The following is a 19,100-nucleotide window of genomic DNA, read 5'->3' as shown; positions in this document are numbered from 1 at the left end:
CAGGAGGAGTCAGGGACTTGCCCAAGATCACACTGTCAGTTAATAGTTGGGGTTGGTTAATTGGCACCTGGTGCTCTGTATCTGGAGTTTTCTCAGTCAGTGGAGATGATCTGAAAATTGTCAATTTGATAGGCCTTAATCCCTTTGTATTTTTCTGTTTCATTGATATTTCACAGCATACCTTGAAGAGATCCAGTCTGTTCGACGCCATACAAATAGTACAAGTGAACCAAAAAGCCCCAACCCTCCGTTACTGGTCCACTGCAGCGCTGGCGTGGGACGGACTGGCGTCGTTATTTTGTCAGAGATCATGATTGCCTGTCTGGAACACAACGAGGTGCTTATTTCCCCTGCTGATGAGGGAAGAGGTGGGCTGGGCACAAGGCCAGGGAGGAGAGGGACCTAGTGACCTGACAGCTCTTTCTGAACAAACGTCCTCGGGGATTCTCTATTGAAGATGCTAATGCTCTGATTGAAGCCACATTTCTGCTAGGACGCTCGCTCCCCCCCTCAGGGTGTGCATTACCCTCATCACTGCTTCTCTCAATCTAGGTGCTGGACATCCCACGGGTGCTGGACATGCTGAGGCAACAGAGAATGATGATGGTGCAGACCCTCTGCCAGTACACTTTCGTATACCGAGTTCTCATTCAGTTCCTGAAAAGCTCAAGGCTCATATAAGCTCCCACAACTTCCTACGGGGACCCGATCATGTGAAGCGTTTACAGCGGAAAAAAAAAGTGCTTGCCGAACTCATGCTCTCTCCTCCACTCGGTGCACGCGGAATGCTACATCAGGACGTAAGTGACGGGATGCATGGTGGCACATGGAAGGAAGTATGCAGAGCACAAGGCTGAAGAGGGGGTTTAACCTGGGAAAGATGCCGAAGAGGAAGGACTTGGTTCTGAGGGCGTTGCCCTGCTCTGATCTGTCCGATTTGCAGTACTTGCACACATTTGGAGATTGTATTTTCTAGATAATTCTCTATTTCGCTGAAGCTACGCTGGGCAATTCTGGCAATCACTAAGGCGTATAGGTTTCTATCTTAAACTAGTTTTTGATAATGGAATTTTATTTTATGACTAAAATATTTGGGGTTTTCTTATTAAGCAACTGAACTTTCCATGGGGATGATCCACAGATGTGAGTAGTTCCTATATAACTTTGTATTTAAAACTATGTTATTATCTTTTGTTATTTTAAAAAAAACTTGGGTACTTAACAATGTAGTTACCAAACCCCAAGCTACAAGAAGAATCTAAAAGTGTTATTTTGAAACATAGAAAACATTTTTATATTCAGAAAATTTTTTATCCTAAAAATTCTATATATTTGTACCTTCTGTATTTTCTAAACAAGAGTTCAGCTCATTAAGGTACTGAGATGAGTCAGTTAATGTACGTTAAAGTTGGGAATGAAGGCACATTATTTAAAATGTATGAAAATAATCAGATTCACTATTTTTTTCAGTATTATTCATAAACCCAAATGAGTTTGATTTTATTGGTTGAAAATGAAGTGAAAAGCAGTTGCATAAGATGGTTTTAAGCACTTTTTGTTGTTGAAAACAATAAATCTGAGTTTTTAATATATGTGTTGCTTTATAGGTGAAACAGTAACCACGGACATATTGAAAGTGTTTTGGAAGAGATCAGGAATGAGTATGTAGGATGACTAGGACAAGAGTAAGTGCAGTGTACATGCAAGATGGTAAATGCAAGCTGCCTTTGTCTTTACAGAAAATGCAGTGTTATATACTCAGACTGAGATGCTGGCATGGAGAGTGGGGGGCTTGGGAAGAGTCTGGGGGCTGACCTCCCGAGGAAGGTATCCCCAGGAAATTCAGGGCCCATCACTGGCAGTGACTCGCTCTGTTTCCTTGAAGTTCTTCCACCTGCACCTCTCTTCTTTTTTTTGACAAATCAGGTTTATGTGATGATTAAAAGAAGCCTTGGGGCTTCCCTGGTGGTGCAGTGGTTGAGAGTCCTCCTGCCGATGCAGGGGACACAGGTTCGTGCCCCGGTCCGGGAAGATCCCACATGCCGCGGAGCGGCTGGGCCTGTGAGCCATGGCCGCTGAGCCTGCGCATCCGGAGCCTGTGCTCCGCAGCGGGAGAGGCCGCAACAGTGAGAGGCCCGCGTACCGGAAAAAAAAAGAAGCCTTGAAGAGGCTTTATTTTCTTTTTGTTGAAAGAAGGGAAGTGTTAGTAATAGTCTTACCTCATCTCCCAAAACCACGGCCCAGACTTGCGGGGCCCCCAGAGATGACTGTGGTGTTCAAGATGTACCGGAACTTTGGCTCCTTAATCCTTTAACTTCACACCTGAGGTCAACTTTAGCTCTGCTCCCCCCAGTCCCATGTAGGCCCATCCCAGGGGGCAGGACCAGGCCAGGCTGGCATGGCCTGGTCACATGGGAGCTGAAGAGGTAAGGAAGGACGAACTGGTCCGTTTAGCTGAGCAGCCATCTCTTTCTTCCTTCTTGAGGCTGCGTCTCCACAACATAGAGTTTCTGAAATGTCAAATCCAGGATTATTTCCCCAAATTACAATATCCTAGGGATAGTTCTGATTCCCGTGTTAACTCCTAAAGCAGTTTAACTCATTATTGTCACCGCTAAGTGTGTGTCATTAGCTGTAAATCAGGATTTCCTTTATACAGTGTGTGTATCTGCCGAACTCTGACCCAGAAACCAACCACCTGAGAGGAAAATTCAGACGGTATTGATGAAAATGAATATTGAAAGTGGGCATGTTTCTCACTTGGGAACAAAGAATTGATCTTAAATCTAGAATTGTTTAAAGAACAATAGACCCAAGTGCAAATATTCAGGAAGAGCTCCTCAGGAGAATGGAATAAGAGTTTTTTATTGTAATATTTCCCATCTCCACACCATGTAGAGTACTTCTGATGCTTTTTTTCTTCTATGGTACGTTTTTTAAAAAATGCTTTTCTGTCAGGTTTAAACATTTTGCAGTGTCCCATTGACAAGAACATACTGTAAAACAAAATCTAAAGAGTAATATATGGTATGTTTGTGTTCCTGTTGTAATAATTTGATTATAAGAAAATTACTTATGAGGGCTAAATTACACTGTGTAAATGTCACTCTTAAAACTTGCATGTTTGTCATAGCTTTAAGACCCATGTAATTTTTTTGTGTCCCTTTTGAATTTTTAAACTTTTAATTAACAGTTAGTGAATATGAAAGTATTTCTGAATAAAAATAAATCTACATTACTAGACTTTGAAGTAATGTGATTTTCAAGAGCAAACTGTAGAACAATGAGGTTTCCATCGGCTCAACTATGTCTGAGTTGAGGATGTTCTGTCTGCCAGACTTACACAGTGCTTCAGTATTTTAGTGTCTTTTAGTTCGTTGATATTCTTAATTTCATATCAACATTACCCAAATATACATTTTCACAAAAAGTAGGTTATAAACCAGTGTTTTCCACTGATCATTGTTGGCATCTCTGGCATCAGTTTTCCTGATTAGTGGACTCTTTTGATAAAATACTCTAGTTGGTAGTTTTGAACACAGGAAGTATTCATTTTAGAGTATGATTTGAAATGTTAATTGCAATCATTATTACATATATTCTTCTGGAACATCTACTGTGAAATATTCAGAAAACCCTAGAATTTAGCCTTTAAAACATTTTGGCAGGATTAAAACAGAAGCTGTGCTTCCTTAGAAATTCCCAGAAAGATAATGGGTTAAATGGGTTGATAAGTTAATGTTCACAACATTAAGAAAATATAAATGTCCATATTATACATAATATGAAACTTTACATGTATTAAAATATAAAGAATTACTGTTTATTGTAAATCATTTAAAAAATCAGACATTTTAAAGGAATTCTTTTAGATGTAAATTTAGGGAATTTGCTTTCCATCAAGATTTCATGTGGAATAAGCTAAACCATCTCTTTCCAGTTTAAAGTTTATTAAAATAATCTAAATTGGAGGGGGCTCTTATTTTGAACTGAGGGATAGACATTTCAAAAATAGAGGAATAGATACTTTAGGAATTTGCCTGGGAAAACAATTCTCGAAAGAACATGAATTTTTCAAATTCCTGAGATAAGGGCTCCATTTACCCTAAGTACAAAATGAGGAAAAATCAGAAAGTCTGGTTGTTTAAGGTTTGCATGTGTTAGGGGTGGGTGGATAGAGGATTTCAGAACACATTTGAAGGGGTCCTTGGGTTGTTAAAGTGGCATAGTTTTCTATATAGTTCAGGTAGTTCCCAAATAAGAATTAATGCTCTAAAAGGTCAGATATATGTTAAATTATTGAGAGTATTGTTTACAAGGGGAAATGTTGCTATAAGTCGGTATCAGCTTTCTTGGTTTGCCCTCCCAAAGCTTATTTAAACCACAGGGGCTCTGAAAGGTAGACAGTGGTGGTCACCTCCCCGTCATCCGTACTCTAAGAAAAATACACAGCAGCTTTCCTCCCTACTGCACCCTGCTGGTGAGAGCACAAAGCATTCTCTCTGGGTCTGCTGGGCAGTGGGGACAGGGCCTCAGCAAGCAACTGGAGTCAGATTGATCCAGTGTTCCATGAGAGAATTCCACATAACGTTAACGCCCCATCATTTGCCTCAGAAACTTGAGTGGCACATGAAGAGTAAGGAACAGCATGGGACATATGATGAAGATGAGCAGGGATGCTGCCTCTGAGACTGCCTGTGAGGCGGGGCGGGGTGAAGGAGGATGAATTGGCAATGCCTCCCCGTACCTTTCCTGTTTCCGTTTACGTATCTACCTTTGGATTGTCACTGGCCTGAAATGGGAAGTAGAAGATGGATCAAGAAGGAAGTATAAGGTCTGCAGCACCCAGCTGAGGAAGCAGCAGTTCCAAGGCAAATATTCCCATGTAAAGAGTATCTCTAGGTCACATGTATATGATTAGGGCCTGGCTGCACATCATATTTCCAAAAATGTTTAAATGAAACTACTTAGTTTTAAAAAACTAGAGTAAATCTGAACTTTGTCCAATATGTTGCTGGGTTAAGAAAGGTAGTAACCATATACTTATTTTAAATTATCCTTTAATATTATAAATAAGTATAAATGAGTGATAAGAAAGGAGTAATTGTTTGAACTACCTGTAGAACTAACAGTTTGGCTAACACACTGTTCCAATTTTTTGAAAATTACTTATTAGGTAGATATTTTGATCATTATTCCTTCCATTAAATATGACTGTGGTGTGTCATATAAAAGGACCATTTAAAATCTCGAAGATGCTTTGGCTTTGAATCTATAATATAGTGTACCCATACTGGCTATAGCAGTACATGATTCCAGTGTAATAAATCTGCAATTTTAAACTGAACTGGTAGGGGGTTTTTAAACTGTGTATGAAGACCAGTACTTAATTTTGGTTGTCACTACCGACATTTTAAGTGCGCCTGTGTAGATTAAATTCACGCTCTAAAAGCTTGGTGAAGAAAAGCTGTACAGTATTCACTCTTAGGAACAGGTCTGTGCTACCAAAGAAATCCAGAAGCTTGGATTATCTGGGTTATCCGGAACATGAACCTGTCGATCCTCATTTTTGGGGGTAGGTTGATGAGACTAGTACAGATTTAATGGTAACTGGCTTGTCACTTCCACCTGCTCATTTATCAGCTGAGGAAAACTGAACAAGTAAATGGGAAATATAAGTTCAGTTACTCATTTTTCCTAAGAGTGCAAGTATCGCCGGTCAGACTGCTATCATAAATGGTGAGACTGTCCAAACATTTTTTTCCAGAAATTTATTAGAAATCACATGAAAGTAATGGACCATTGAATGAGACAAATCTTTTGTTACTTACTTTATAGTAATATTTATTGAAATGTAATTTAATCTTAGAGTTAAGTGTCCTAAAAGGATCTAATGGTTTTGTAGTTTTACTGGAATAATACCACACTGGTTCAGTCTAACAAATAACCTGATAAAAAGTAAATATTCTCCAGAGGTGACAAACTTATTTCCAGACAGATTTAATAAAAACAAGATTAAAAGTAATACAAAATCTTAAGCCCACAAAACAAAAAGGTGAAATAAAAAAACAGAAGGAAAAAATGCTATAATTTGTGACACCTTTTAGATTAGTAGTGCTCTAGTGGGTTTTATTTGCATAGTTTGGTTTTGTGACCCAATAGAGGAGTTGAAGTAGTTATTGTACAGGGATGATTCTTAATGTTTTTGAAGATTTTCTGTTAGTATCAGTTTAGACTCTCCATATTAGATTTTTTTTCATTTCTATATTAAAAGTAAGCAGCTTAATTTCTTGTTGTAGAATTGAGCTATTACACAATTATCAGTGTATTCAGTTTCTAAACAACACATTGAAAATGAGAAAGATAAAAATATTTTTAGAAATATTAAGCCTTAAGAAAACTTGGTTGCACAGTAAACCTTACTCAAAAGATTGGCATTGGGCCATTAGAATATATTTTTGCTTTTTACTGTATTCTCAAGTAATTTTTTATATTAAAATATAAAACACTTAGTTTTTATCATGCAAATGTTAAATATTTTCCTATAAAAACACCTTAATGTTTCACTCTTTTGTGCTTAAAAGAGGGAGATATTTTGAATTCTAATGATGCTATTTAGTTCAGATGAAGAATTACACTGCAATAGAACATAAATTTGTTGTATATTTCTTTGTTAAAAACTGAAGCAATCCAAGCCCTACCCTATGCTAGCAAAGCATAGTTTAAAAATGAATATCTAGATAACAAGTCTATTTAAATAAAAATTCCAACAGTAAATATGACTTAATAGTCCTAAGAAACTTAAAAATTTGGAGAAAATGTTTATGAAATACATTTCCTCAGAAAGTTGCCCTATAATTCAAACAATGCACTGGGAATTCTACCTTTTTGAAATCAGGTTGTATACATAGTTGTCTAGTATTTTCTAGTTTAAAAAGCAATTTTATGTGCTACTGTCTGATGATCAATAATGTAAAAATGTATAATCAGAAGAGCTTAAATCTTCTAAACTGTCATTGGTTTATAAAAGTGTGTACATTTAATGGGCAAAAAAGTTTGAATGAATGTAATATATGTGAAATGAATATATTATAGTCTATTTTTGCCATAAAAATAAATATTGAAGCAAGATATGATTTGTGTGTGAATAGTTCAATTAAAGCTTTTTTTGTTTGTTTTTTTTGTTTTATAATTTTAGATCTGATCGCAAAGAGGCATATAATTAGTCCCATTTCCCCAGTGGGTTATTTTAAATTATGTTCCAGACAATAGATGTTTCTTTTAGTAGTTGTCAGTCTGTCGTCACACATCTCCACCATCATCAATCACTTACGAGTTAGAATGCATCTTATCAAAACAGCCAACTTCATTAATCAGGACATTTGTGGAACAATTAATATATTTGAAGAAAAAATATTTATGTACTTCCCAGCAGGTTGGCAGAGCTCCTCACACTATCATCCCTGTAGTGAAACTTACTGTTATTGGTTGAATGTCCACTTCATTTATTAGTGGGGTTGTTTCTGGACCAGCAACATTGGAAACTTGTTAGAATGCAGATTCTTGAAGTACATCCCAGGTCTGAAAATTCTGAATCAGAAGCTATGGGCATGGGACCCAGAAATCTGCCTTAACAAGGTCTCCAGATGATTCTGATATATATTAAAGTGGGAGAACTACTGCTTTAGTTATTAAAAAGCTGTAGATGTTCAATACAGACCACAACTTGGGATTCATTACATAGCCAGGCTACAATTAATAGGCACTAAGGTTTATTTAGGCAAGTTTTATTAGGTTAATGATATTTACAATTGTGGTAGACTGATGAGCCCCCAAAGATGTCCATGTTCTGTTCCCCTGAAGTTGTGAATGTTATCTTACATGGCAAAAGGGACTCTGCAGATGTGATTAAATCAGGGTTCTTGAGATGAGATTGTCCTGGATTATCCATGTGGGCCCAAAGTAACCACAGGGTCTTTCTACAAGGGAGGCAGGAGGGTCACATTGAGCAGAGATGTGATGATGGAAGCAGAGGTGAAAGAGATTTAAGGATGCTAAACGGCTGGGCTTGATGATGGAGGAAGGGGCCACAAGTGAAGAAATGCAGGCAGCCTCTAAAAACTGGAAAAGGAACATTCTCCCCTAGAGCCTCCAAGAAGAATGCAGCCCTGGCAACATCTTGATTTCGTGACTTCTGGCTTCCAGAACTGTAAGTTGGTAAATATGGGGGTTTTATTTCAAGCCTATACGTTTGTGAAACTTGTTAGAGCAGCAATAGAAAACTAAGAAAAGAGTTTAAACTTCCTTGCAGGTAAAATGAAGGTCAACTCACCTTTTTAAAATATTTTTTTAATTTTAATGTTTTAAATTGAGGTATACTTGACTTACAATACTGTATGTTTCAGGTGTACAACACAGTGATTCACAATTCTTAAAGGTTATACACCATTTGTAGTTATTAGAAAATACTGGCTATATTCTCTGTGCTGTACAATATATCCTTATTGCTTATCTATTTAATCTTTTTACTTATTTTTATCTTTATTTAATTTTTTGCAGTACGTGGGCCTCTCACTGTTGTGGCCCCTCCCGCTGCAGAGCACAGGCTCTGGACGCGCAGGCTCAGCGGCCATGGCCCATGGAACCAGCCGCTCCGTGGCATGTGGGATCCTCCTGGGCCGGGGCACGAACCTGTGTCCCTTGCATCAGCAGGTGGACTCCCAACCACTGCGCCACCAGAGAAGCCCCTTTTACTTATTTTTAAAATTATTTATTTATTTATTTGGCTGCGTTGGGTCTTCATTGCTGCACGTGGGTTTTCTCTAGTTGTGGTGAGCAGGAGCTATTCTTCATTGTGGTGCACGGGCTTCTCACTGCGGTGGCTTCTCCTGTTGTGGAGTGTGGGCTCTAGGTGTGCAGGCTTCAGTAGTTGTGGCTCACGGGCTCTAGAGCACAGGCTCAGTAGTTCTGGCACAGAAGCTTAGTTGCTCCATGACGTGTGAGATCTTCCCAGACCAGGGCTCGAACCTGTGTCCCCTGCATTGGCAGGCAGATTCTTAACCACTGCACCACCAGGGAAGTCCCCACTTATCTATTTTATACCTAGTAGTTTGTACCTCTTAATCCCCTGTACCTCTTTTGCCCCTCCCCTTTCCCTCTCCCCACTGGTAACCACTAGTTTGTTCTCTATGTCTGTTTCTGTTTCTTTTTTGTTATATTCACTAGTTTGTTGTAATTTTTGATTCCACATATAAGTGATATTATACAGTATTGGTCTTTCTCTGATTTATTTCACTAAGCACAAAACCCTCCAAGTCCATCCATGTTGTTGCAGATGGGAAAATTTCATTCTTTTTATGGCTGAGTAGTATTCCATTGTGTATATATACCACATCTTCTTTATCCATTCATCTGTCGATGGACACTTAGATTTCTTCCATAACTTGGCTATTGTAAGTAATGCTGCTATGAACATTGGAGTGCCTGTATTTTTGCAAATTAGTGTTTCATTTTCTTCCAGCATATAGCCAGCATTGGAATTGCTGCATCATATGGTAGTTCTGTTTTAAATTTTTGAGGACCCTCCATACTGTTTTCCACAGTGGCTGCACCAATTTACATTCCCACCAACAGTGTAGGAGGGTTCCCTTTTCTCCACATTCTCACCAGCATTTCTTATTTGTGGTCTTTTTGATGATAGCCATTCTGACAGATGTGAGGTGGTATCTCATTGTGGTTTTGATTTGCATTTCTCAGATGATAAATGATGTTGAGCATCTTTTCATGTGCCTGTTGGCCATCTGAATGTCTTCTTTGGAGAAATGTCTATTCAGGTCTTCTGCCCATTTTTTAGTCAGGTTGTTTGGTTTTTTGATGTTGAGTTATATGAGCTATTTATGTATTTTGGATATTAACCCCTTATCAGTCATGTCTTTGGCAAATATTTTCTCCTATTCAGTAGGTTGACTTTTTGTTTCCTTGGTGGTTTCCTTTGCTGTGCAAAAGTTTTTAAGTTTAATTAGGTGCTATTTGTTTATTTTTGCTCTTGTTTCCTTTGCCTTAGGAGTTAGATCCAAAAAAATATTGCTACGATTTATGCCAAAGAATATTGTGCCTATGTTCTCTTCTAGGGGTTTTATCGTTCAGGGTCTTAAATTTATGTCTTTAATCCATTTTGAGTTTATTTTTGTATATAGTATTAGAAAATGTTCTAATTTCATTCTTTCACACGTAGCTGTCCAGTTTTTCCAGCACCATTTATTGAAGAGACTGTCTTTTTTCCGATATATATTGTTGCCATCTTTGTCTTAGATTAATTGACTATAAGTGTGTGGGTTTATTTCTGGGCACTCCATTCTGTTCCATTGATCTATGTATCTGTTTTATGCCGGTACCATACAGTTTATGTTAAAAAGATTTTTTTTGAAGTATAGTTGCTCTACAATATTACATGAGTTACAGTTGTACTATATAATGATTAACAATTTTTAAAGGTTATGCTCTGTTTATAGTTATTATAACATATTGGCTGTATTTCCTGTGTTGTACAATATATCCTTGTAGCTTATTTTATACCTAAGTACCATACTGTTTTGATTACTGCAGCTTTGTAGTGTAGTCTGAAGTCAGGGAACATGATTCCTCCAGCTCTGTTCTTCTTTCTAAGGATATTTTTGGGCTGTTTATGGTCTTTTATGTTTCCATACAAATTTTAAAATTATTTGTTCTAGTTCTGTGGAAAATACCATTGGTATTTTGATAGGGATTGCATTGAATCTGTAGATTGCCTTGAGTAGCATGGTCGTTTTAACAATATTAATTCTTCCAATCCATGAACACAGTATATCTTTCCATCTGTTTGTGTTGTCTTCAATTTCTTTCATCAGTGTCTTATAGTTTTTGGAGTATGGGTCTTTTGCTTATGTAGGTTTATTCCTAGCTAGGCATTTTATTCTTTTTGATGTGGTTGCAATTGTGATTGTTTCCATAATTTCTCTTTCTAATAGTTCATTGTTAGTGTATAGAAATGAAGCAGATTTCTGTATATTAGTTTTGTATCTTACCACTTTAATGAGTTCATTGATGAGCTCTAGTAGGTTTTTGGTGGTGTCTTTAGGGTTTTCTATGCGTAGTATCATGTCCTTTGCAAACAGTAACAATTTTACTTCTTCCTTTCCAATTTGGATTCCCTTCTTTCTTTTTCTTTTTTTTCATCTGATTCCTGTAGCTAGAACTTCCAATACTATGTTGAATAAAAGTGGCCAAAGTGGGCATCCTTGTCTTGTTCCTGGTCTTAGAGGAAATGCTTTCAGCTTTTCACCATTCAGCATGATGCTAGGTGTGTGCTTATCATATATGGCCTTTATTATGTTGCAGTATGTTCCTTCTATACCCGTTGGGTATGATGTTAGCTGTGGCCTTGTCATATATGGTCTTTATTAGGTTGAGGTATGTTGTTCCCTTTATACTCTGTTGAGTTTTTTTTTTTAAATCATAAATAGATGTTGAATTTGACAAAAACTTTTTCTGCATCTATCAAGATGATCATATTGTTTTTTAAAAATAAATTTATTTATTTATTTATTTTTGGCTGTGTTGGGTCTTTGTTGCTGCGTGCGGGTTTTCTCTAGCTGTGGTGAGCGGGGGCTACTCTTCATTGTGGTGCATGGGCTTCTCATTGCGGTGCTTGTTGCAGAGCATGGGCTCTAGGCGCACAGGCTTCAGTAGTTGTGGCACGCAGGCTCCATATTTGGGGCTCGCAGGCTCTAGATTGCAGGTTCAGTAGTTGTGGCGCCCAGGCTTAGTTGCTCTGTGGCATGTGGGATCTTCCCGGACCAGGGCTTGAACCCATGTCTCCTGCATTGGCAGGCGGATTCTTAACCACTATGTCACCAGGGAAGCCCGATGATCATACGAGTTTTATTCTTCAGTATGTTAATGTGGTGTATCACATTGATAGATTTGTGGATATTGAACCAGCATACATCCATGAGATAAATCCCACTTGATCATGGTGTATTATCATTTTAACATGATGTTGGGTTCGGTTTGCCAGTATTTTGTTGAGGATTTTTGCATCTATGTTCATCAGTGATATTGGCCTGTAATTTTTTTGTGTGTGTCTGATATCTTTGTCCTTTTTGGTATCAGGGTAATGCTGGCCTCATAGAATGAATTCAGAAGCATTCCTTCTTCTGCAATTTTTTGGGAATAGTTTGAGAAAGATAGGTGTTAGCTTTTCTCTAAGTGTTTGGTAGAATTCACTTGTGAAGCCATCTGGTCCTGGACTTTTGTTTGTTGAGAGTTATTTTCATTACTGATTCAATTTCATTACTGGTAATTGGTCTGTTCAAATTTTCTATCTGTTCCTGGTTCAGCCTTGGGAGATTGTATATTTCTAGGAATTTGTTCATTTCTTCTAGGTTATCCATTTTATTGGCATATAGTTGTTTGTAGTAACCTCTTATGGTCTTTGTAATTCTCTGGTGTCAGTTGTAACTTCTTTTTCATTTCTAATTTTATTGATTGGGCTCTCCTTTTTTTCCCTTGAGCTTTGTTAAAGGTTTATTGATTTTGTTTTTCTTTTCAAAGAACCAGCTCTTCATTTCATTGATGTTCTCTATTGTTTTTTTAGTCTCTCTTTCATTTATTTCTGCTCTGATCTTTATGATTGCTTTACTTCTACTAACTTTGGATTTTGTTTGCTTTTCTTTTTCTTTTACACTGAAGGACTTACTCCTTCAGTGTAAGGTTAGGTTGTTTATTTGATATTTTTGTTTCCTGAAGTAAGTTTGTATTGCTCTAAACTTTCTTCTTTGAACTGCTTTTGCTGTGTCACATAGATTTTGGATCATTGTGTTTTCATTTGTCTTCAGGTATTTTTTGATTTCCTCAGTGATCTGTTGGTTGTTTAGTAGCATATTGTTTAGCCACCATGTGTTTGTATTTTTGCAAATTTTTTTTGTAGTTGATTTCCTGTCTCATAGCATCATGGTTGGAAAAGATGCTTGATATGATTTCTATTTTCTTAAATTTACTGAGGCTTGCTTTGTGGCCTAGCATATGATCTAGCCTGGAGAATGTTTCATGTGCATTTGAAAAGAATGTGTATTCTGCTTTTAAAAAATATATTTATTTATTTAGGCTGTATTGGGTCTTAGTTGTGGCACATGGGACCTTTCATTGTGGCACGTGGTCTCTTCATTGCAGTGCGTGGGCTTCTCTCTAGTTTTGGTGCACGGGCTCTAGAGTGCGTAGGCTCAGTAGCTGCAACGTGTGGGCTTAGTTGTCCTGCAGCATGTGGGATCTTAGTTCTTCAACCAGGGATCGAACTCATGTCCCTTGCATTGGAAGGTGGATTCTTAACCACTGGACCACCAGGGAAGTCCCCTGTATTCTGCTGCTTTTGGATGGGATGTTCTATATATATTATGTCCGTCTGGTTTAATGTGTTAAGGCCAGTGTTTTCCTATTGATTTTCAATGTAAGTGAAAATTGATGTAAGTGGATTGTTAAAGTTCCCTACTAGTATTGTGTTACTGTCCATTTCTTCCTTTACGTTTGTTAATACTTGCTTTATGTATGTAGGTGCTCCTATGTTGGGTGCATATATATTTACAATTGTTATATCTTCTTGTATTGATCCTTTGATTGTTATGGAATGTCTTTGTCTCTTCTAACAGTCTTTGTTTTAAAGTCTATTTTGTCTGATATAAGTATTGCTACCCTGGTTTTATTTTGATTTCCATTTGCATGGAATACCTTTTTCCACCCCCTTACTTTCAGTCTGTGTGTGTCTTTAGATTTGAAGTAAGTCTCTGCAGGAAGCATATGTATGGGTCTTGTTTTTGTATCCATCCAGGCACTCTGTGTCTTTTGATTGGAGCATTTAGTCCGTTGACAGTTAAAGGAATTATCGATACATATGTTTTTATTGCCATCTTGTTAATTGTTTTGGGGTTGTTTTTGTGTTTCTTTTTTGTTCATTTCTTCTTTTGTTCTCTTCTCTTGTGATTTGAATATTTCTAGTGTTGTGTTTGGATTATTTTCTCTTTTTTGGGTGTATATCTATTATAAATTTTTGGTTTGTGGTTACCATGAGGTTTGTATGTATCAATCTATGTATACATATGATTGTTTTAAGTTGCTGATCTCAGTTTTTTTTTTAACATCTTTATTGGAGTATAATTGCTTTACAATGGTGTGTTAGTTTCTGCTTTATAACAAAGTGAATCAGCTATACATATACATGTATCCCCATATCTCCTCCCTCTTGCATCTCCCTCCCACCCTCCCTATCCCACCCCTCTAGGTGGTCACAAAGCACCGAGCTGATCTCCCTGTGCTGTGCGGCTGCTTCCCACTAGCTATTTATTTTACATTTGGTAGTGTATATATGTCCATGCCACTCTCTCACTTCGTCCCAGCTTACCCTTCCCCCTCCCCGTGCTCAATTTCAAATGCATTTTAACAACACTGCATTTGTATGCTCCTTCCCACATGATTACCGCTTTTTGATATGATACTTTACATTTAATTGTTTTGTGTATCCCCAGTGGCTTGTGACTATAGATGATTTTACTACTTTTGTTGTTTAACCTTCCTACTAGCTTTGTGTGTAGATGATTTACTACCTTTACTGTATGTTTGCCTTTACCAATGAGTTTTTTGCTTCTAATTTTCATGTTTCTCGTTGTGGCCTTTTCGTTTTTGCTTAGAGAAATCCCTTTAATATTTCTTGTAAAGCTGGTTTGATCATGCTGATTTCATTTAGCTTTTGCTTGTCTGTAAAACTTTTGATCTCTCCATCAAATCTGAACAAGAGCCTTGCCAGGTAGAGTATTCTTGGTTGTAAGTTTTTCCCTTTCATCACTTTAAATATACACTGCCACTCCCTTCTGGCCTGCATAGTTTCTTCTGAAAAGTCAACTGATAGCCTTATGGGAGTTCCCTTGTGTGTACTGAATAACTTGCTGCTTTTCCCCTGATGCTTTTAATATTCTCTCTTTACCTTTAATTTTTGCTGCTGTAATTACAATTTGCCTTGGTGTGTTTCTTTTTGGTTAATACTGTTTGGGGCTCTGTGGTTCCTGGAGTTGAATGTATGTTTCCTTTCGCAGGTTAGGGAAGTTTTCAGCTATTATGTCTTCAGATGTGTTCTATGCCCTTTTCTCTCTCTCTTCTCCTTCTGGGGCCCCTATAATGAGAATTTTAGTGCATGTGATGTTGTCCCAGAGGTCTCTTATTAAACTGTTCTCATTTCATTTCATTCTTTCTTCTGTCAGCATCAGTTATTTCCACTACTCTGTCTTCCAATTCACTGATCCAGTCCTCCATACCATATTTGGTCTACTGTTGATTCCTTCAGGTGTATTTTTCATTTCAGCTACTGTATTTTTCATTTATGTTTGGTTGTTCTTTATATTTTCTAATTCTTTTTAAAAAAACTTCTAACTTCTCTGTGCATCCTTTCTTCTTCCAAGTTCTTTGATCATCTTTATGATCATTACCCTGAATTCTTTCTCAGGTAGATTGCCTATCTCTACTTCACTTAATTCTTCTGGGGTTTTATCTTTTCCTTCATTTGTTAATGTTCCTCTGTTGCATCATTTTGCCTAACTTGCTCTTTTTATATTTGTGTATCTGGTAGGTTGGTTACGTTTCCCGACTTTGGACAGGTGGCCTTTTGTTGTAGATGTCCTATGCCTCCTAGCAGTGCACGCCCCTCTCATCACCAGATCTATATACTCTACAGGTGCCCCCATGCGGGTCATTCTGTTGTGGCAGACTGACTACTGTGGGCATTCTGATAGGTTTGGTTGGACCCTTGTCTGGTTGGTTGCCAGGCCCTGCTTTGAGTAGAGGCTTCCAGCTACTGGTTGGCAGGCTGAGTCACGAGGTAGCTGGCTGCAGAACCTCAAGGGACCCCAGGGCTAGTGTTGGCTCACAGGTGGGCAGAAGACGGGTCCAGGAAACTCCAGGGCAGTTGCCCACCCACTGGTAGGCGAAGCCTGGTCCTGGGGCTAGTACCAGTCTACTGGCAAGCAGGGTCATGTTCTGAGGTTTAGCTGCAGGCCCAGGGGTCCCAGGGCTGGTGGCTGACCACTGGTGGGTGGGGCCGTTTCTTGACACAGCTGGCTACGGTGTCTCGGGTGTCCCAAAGCTTGTTTTGGGCTACTAGTGGGCAGGGCCAGGTCTCAGCCGGTCCCAGGGCAGGTGCTGGCCTCCTGGTAGGTGGGCTGGGTCCAGAGGCTGTGGGGCTATAACTGTCCTGTGACTGGTGGGTGAGGCTGGTCCTGAGGCTAGAGCAGGATCAGTGGTGGGTGGGGTCAGGGATTCTGGTGCTGTTTCCTGCCCACTGGTGGATGGAGCTTGGTCCTGTGGTCTCTAGCTGTGGGTCCCTGGGGGTTCCAGGTCTACTGCCTTTACACTGGTGTGTGTGGCCAGGTCCTGGGCCCACCGGTGGGCAGGACTGGGTCCAGGGGCAGCTGTGAGCTCAGGTGATCTTAAGGCAGCCTATCTGCTGGTAGGTGGGGCTGTGTCCCTGCCCAGCTAGTTGTTTGGCCTGAAGTGCCTACAGGCTGGTGGGCAGGGGCAGGTTTGGGTCCTGAGGCTAATAAGCTAGAGGGAGGATGACAAAACGGTGCTGGCTGGCACCAGTGTCCAGGTGGTAGAAAAAGCTCCCCACAATGGCTGCTTTCAGTGTCTGTGTCCCCAGGGTGAGCTACGCCTCCTGCCTCTCCAGGAGACTCTCCCGAGCAGCAGGTGTGTCGGACCCAGGGTCCGTTCAAATTACTGCTTCTTCCTTGGGTCCTGGAGCATGTGAGATTTTGTGTGTGTCTCTATTTAGGACTCTAGGACTAAATTAGAGACTTTAGGACTCCTGCAAGTAAGCCCTGCTGGCCTTCAAAGCCAAACGTTCTGGGGGTTCATCTTCCTGATGCAGGACCCTGGGCTGGGGAGCCCGATGTGGGGTCCAGACCCCTTGCTCCTTGGGGAGAGCCTCTGCAATTATAATTATTCTCCCATTTGTGGGTTGCGCACCTGGGGATATGGGACTTGACTCCACCCCTCCTACCCATCTCATGATTCTTTCTACTCTTTAGTTGTAGTAGATCTTTTCTTGTAGGTTCTGGTATTTTTCATGGTTGTTCTGTAAATAGCTGTAATTTTGGTGTGCCCATGAGAGAAGGTGAGCTCAGGGTCTTTCTACTCTGCCATCTTGGCCCATCTCAACCCCACCGGTTTTAACATCTTGGAAGGTATGGAACACTCGCATCCAGCACTGCTAGGCATTTTTGCCTCAAAACCTGAACGTTGGTACAAGACACTTCTCAAGGCAACAAGGTTGGCTTCGGAGCAAAACTTTTCTTATCCCAATTCAAAAGCATCTTCTTCCTGGCCTTGGAATTCAACATACAGATTTGTTTTTTGGGGCTATGCCATTACCGGCTGCATCTGCTGCTTTTAAAAGTTCTGGGGAAAGTATCATGCTAGGTGGCATATTCTGTCACCAAAATGTGAATCAATTTAGCAGACTGCTTTCCAGAACCATACTAGCACATGAAGGGTGAAGAGGAATTTCCACTTCTAGGTGTAATTTATTTCACTTATAATTTCTAAAGACCCTAAGAATTAAGCTAAGACTAACTTTGGCATATTAAAACTAAGAGAAATCTTTGGATCATCTAATCCAAACTTTTTTAAACAAAGGCCCAGGATAAAGTAATTCATTGGCAACCACACAGCTAATTAATCCACTTGGCAAATTATCATCTTGCCCCATAAAATCTATTCTGATCTTTTCTAACTGGCTTCATGGGGAAAAATGTAACTTTTTAAGGCTTCTCAGGAAGAGGCTAATTTATATTTTAAACCATTTTAAAAGTGAGAAAATGAGGAAATTTTCATGTAATTTAGCAATTTGCTACATTGCCCCTTCTTTATGGGAAATTGGCACTCTGAGTATAAAGAGAGGAGAAAATATCTGTCCTGTTTTCCCTATAACCTTGTCTGTAGCTAAACATCCCCTCAAGGTCAAACTATCTCCCTCCATGAACAAATGCATTCATGCTTTGGGGATCCAAAGAGAAAACAGGTCCTTTCTTTTGAGAAGCCCATAGTCTAGACAGAGACCAGGTGCGTTCGTAAACAATATTATAATTCGTATGGTAGGTACGAAAGATCTCACCCAGAGCAGGGGGTACATTTGTTGCAACTATCACTCAAGGTTTCAGTGTTACAATCTGGGCTGTCAAAGGCTCCCAAGGGCAGTAGAGGGGAGATGATATTTGGAGCAGATAGCAAGTGCAAAGGCATAGAGAGAGAGGACAAACCTCTGTATGTTTATGGAACAAATAATTAGATGTGACAGACAGTTAGGATGCTTGGGAGAACATGGCAAGAGATGAACTGGGAGGAAAACATGAGGAAACTCTCAAGATTTGTTTTGTTTTTTAAAGAAGGGAGTGACATGGTTTTAAAATAATAACAGCCTGTGAGTCTTTAATTCTTATACAACCTATTCAACTCCTTACAGCCCTGCGATGAAGGCTCTATAATTAGGTACTCCCATCCAACAAATGAAAAGCAGAAGGAAGCTCAGTAACCAGCTTAAAGTCGCAGCTCATAAGGATCAAACCTGAGCAGTTTGGCTCAAAAGGCTCACTCATCATGACGCTACTAGTCAGAGCGGAGAATGGGCTGTGGGAGAAGTAGAGGGAAAGATATAAATTAACGTGCTGCTTCGGGTCTAAGCCAGTGTTTCCCAAACTTACCATTCACTTCCTACCTTTACACAACTTTTACCATCTGAGAACCACTTTTAATGTGTTTTTAAACCAACTCATCTCTTTAAACTTAAATTTTACAGGAAAACCTGAGGATAACAACAGGATACCCTAACAGGTAGGCTCATGGCCCCAGAAACAAAAAGCTGTACCCAGAGTTGGATGGTAGAGAAGACGGGACATGTCAAAGCAGGGCAGGCAACAGTAGTCTGAAGCGGGGCCCAAAGGGTGGACGAGCAGCAAGAAGGTAGTTACTGAGAAGGCCTTGAACAGGATGGCAGCTTCAGCACAGGGAGGAAAATCTGAACCAGG

General features: G+C 39.4%; 1 protein-coding gene across 4 annotated transcripts in view; it reads left to right on the top strand.

The window, feature by feature from the left end:
* The window catches only part of PTPN21 (protein tyrosine phosphatase non-receptor type 21), a 64,894-nt gene extending 62,843 nt beyond the window's left edge, over positions 1 to 2,051 (top strand). For 3 of the 4 annotated variants that reach the window (XM_027120251.1, XM_027120254.1, XM_027120252.1), the window contains exons 18-19: positions 177 to 337; positions 553 to 2,051. In XM_027120251.1, the coding sequence (XP_026976052.1) occupies positions 177 to 337; positions 553 to 681 (290 nt within the window). In that variant the 3' untranslated portion in view covers positions 682 to 2,051. The remainder of the gene's footprint in view (positions 1 to 176; positions 338 to 552) is intronic. The other variant, XR_003435599.1, reaches the window with a different exon arrangement.
* The last annotated feature ends 17,049 nt before the right edge of the window (positions 2,052 to 19,100 follow it).

The sequence above is a fragment of the Aethalodelphis obliquidens genome, unplaced genomic scaffold, assembly GCF_003676395.1.
Source record: "Aethalodelphis obliquidens isolate GAN/ISIS:26980383/991018 unplaced genomic scaffold, ASM367639v1 scaffold21, whole genome shotgun sequence".
Lineage (NCBI taxonomy): Eukaryota > Metazoa > Chordata > Mammalia > Artiodactyla > Delphinidae > Aethalodelphis > Aethalodelphis obliquidens.
This window is presented reverse-complemented; position numbering and strand designations above follow the sequence as displayed.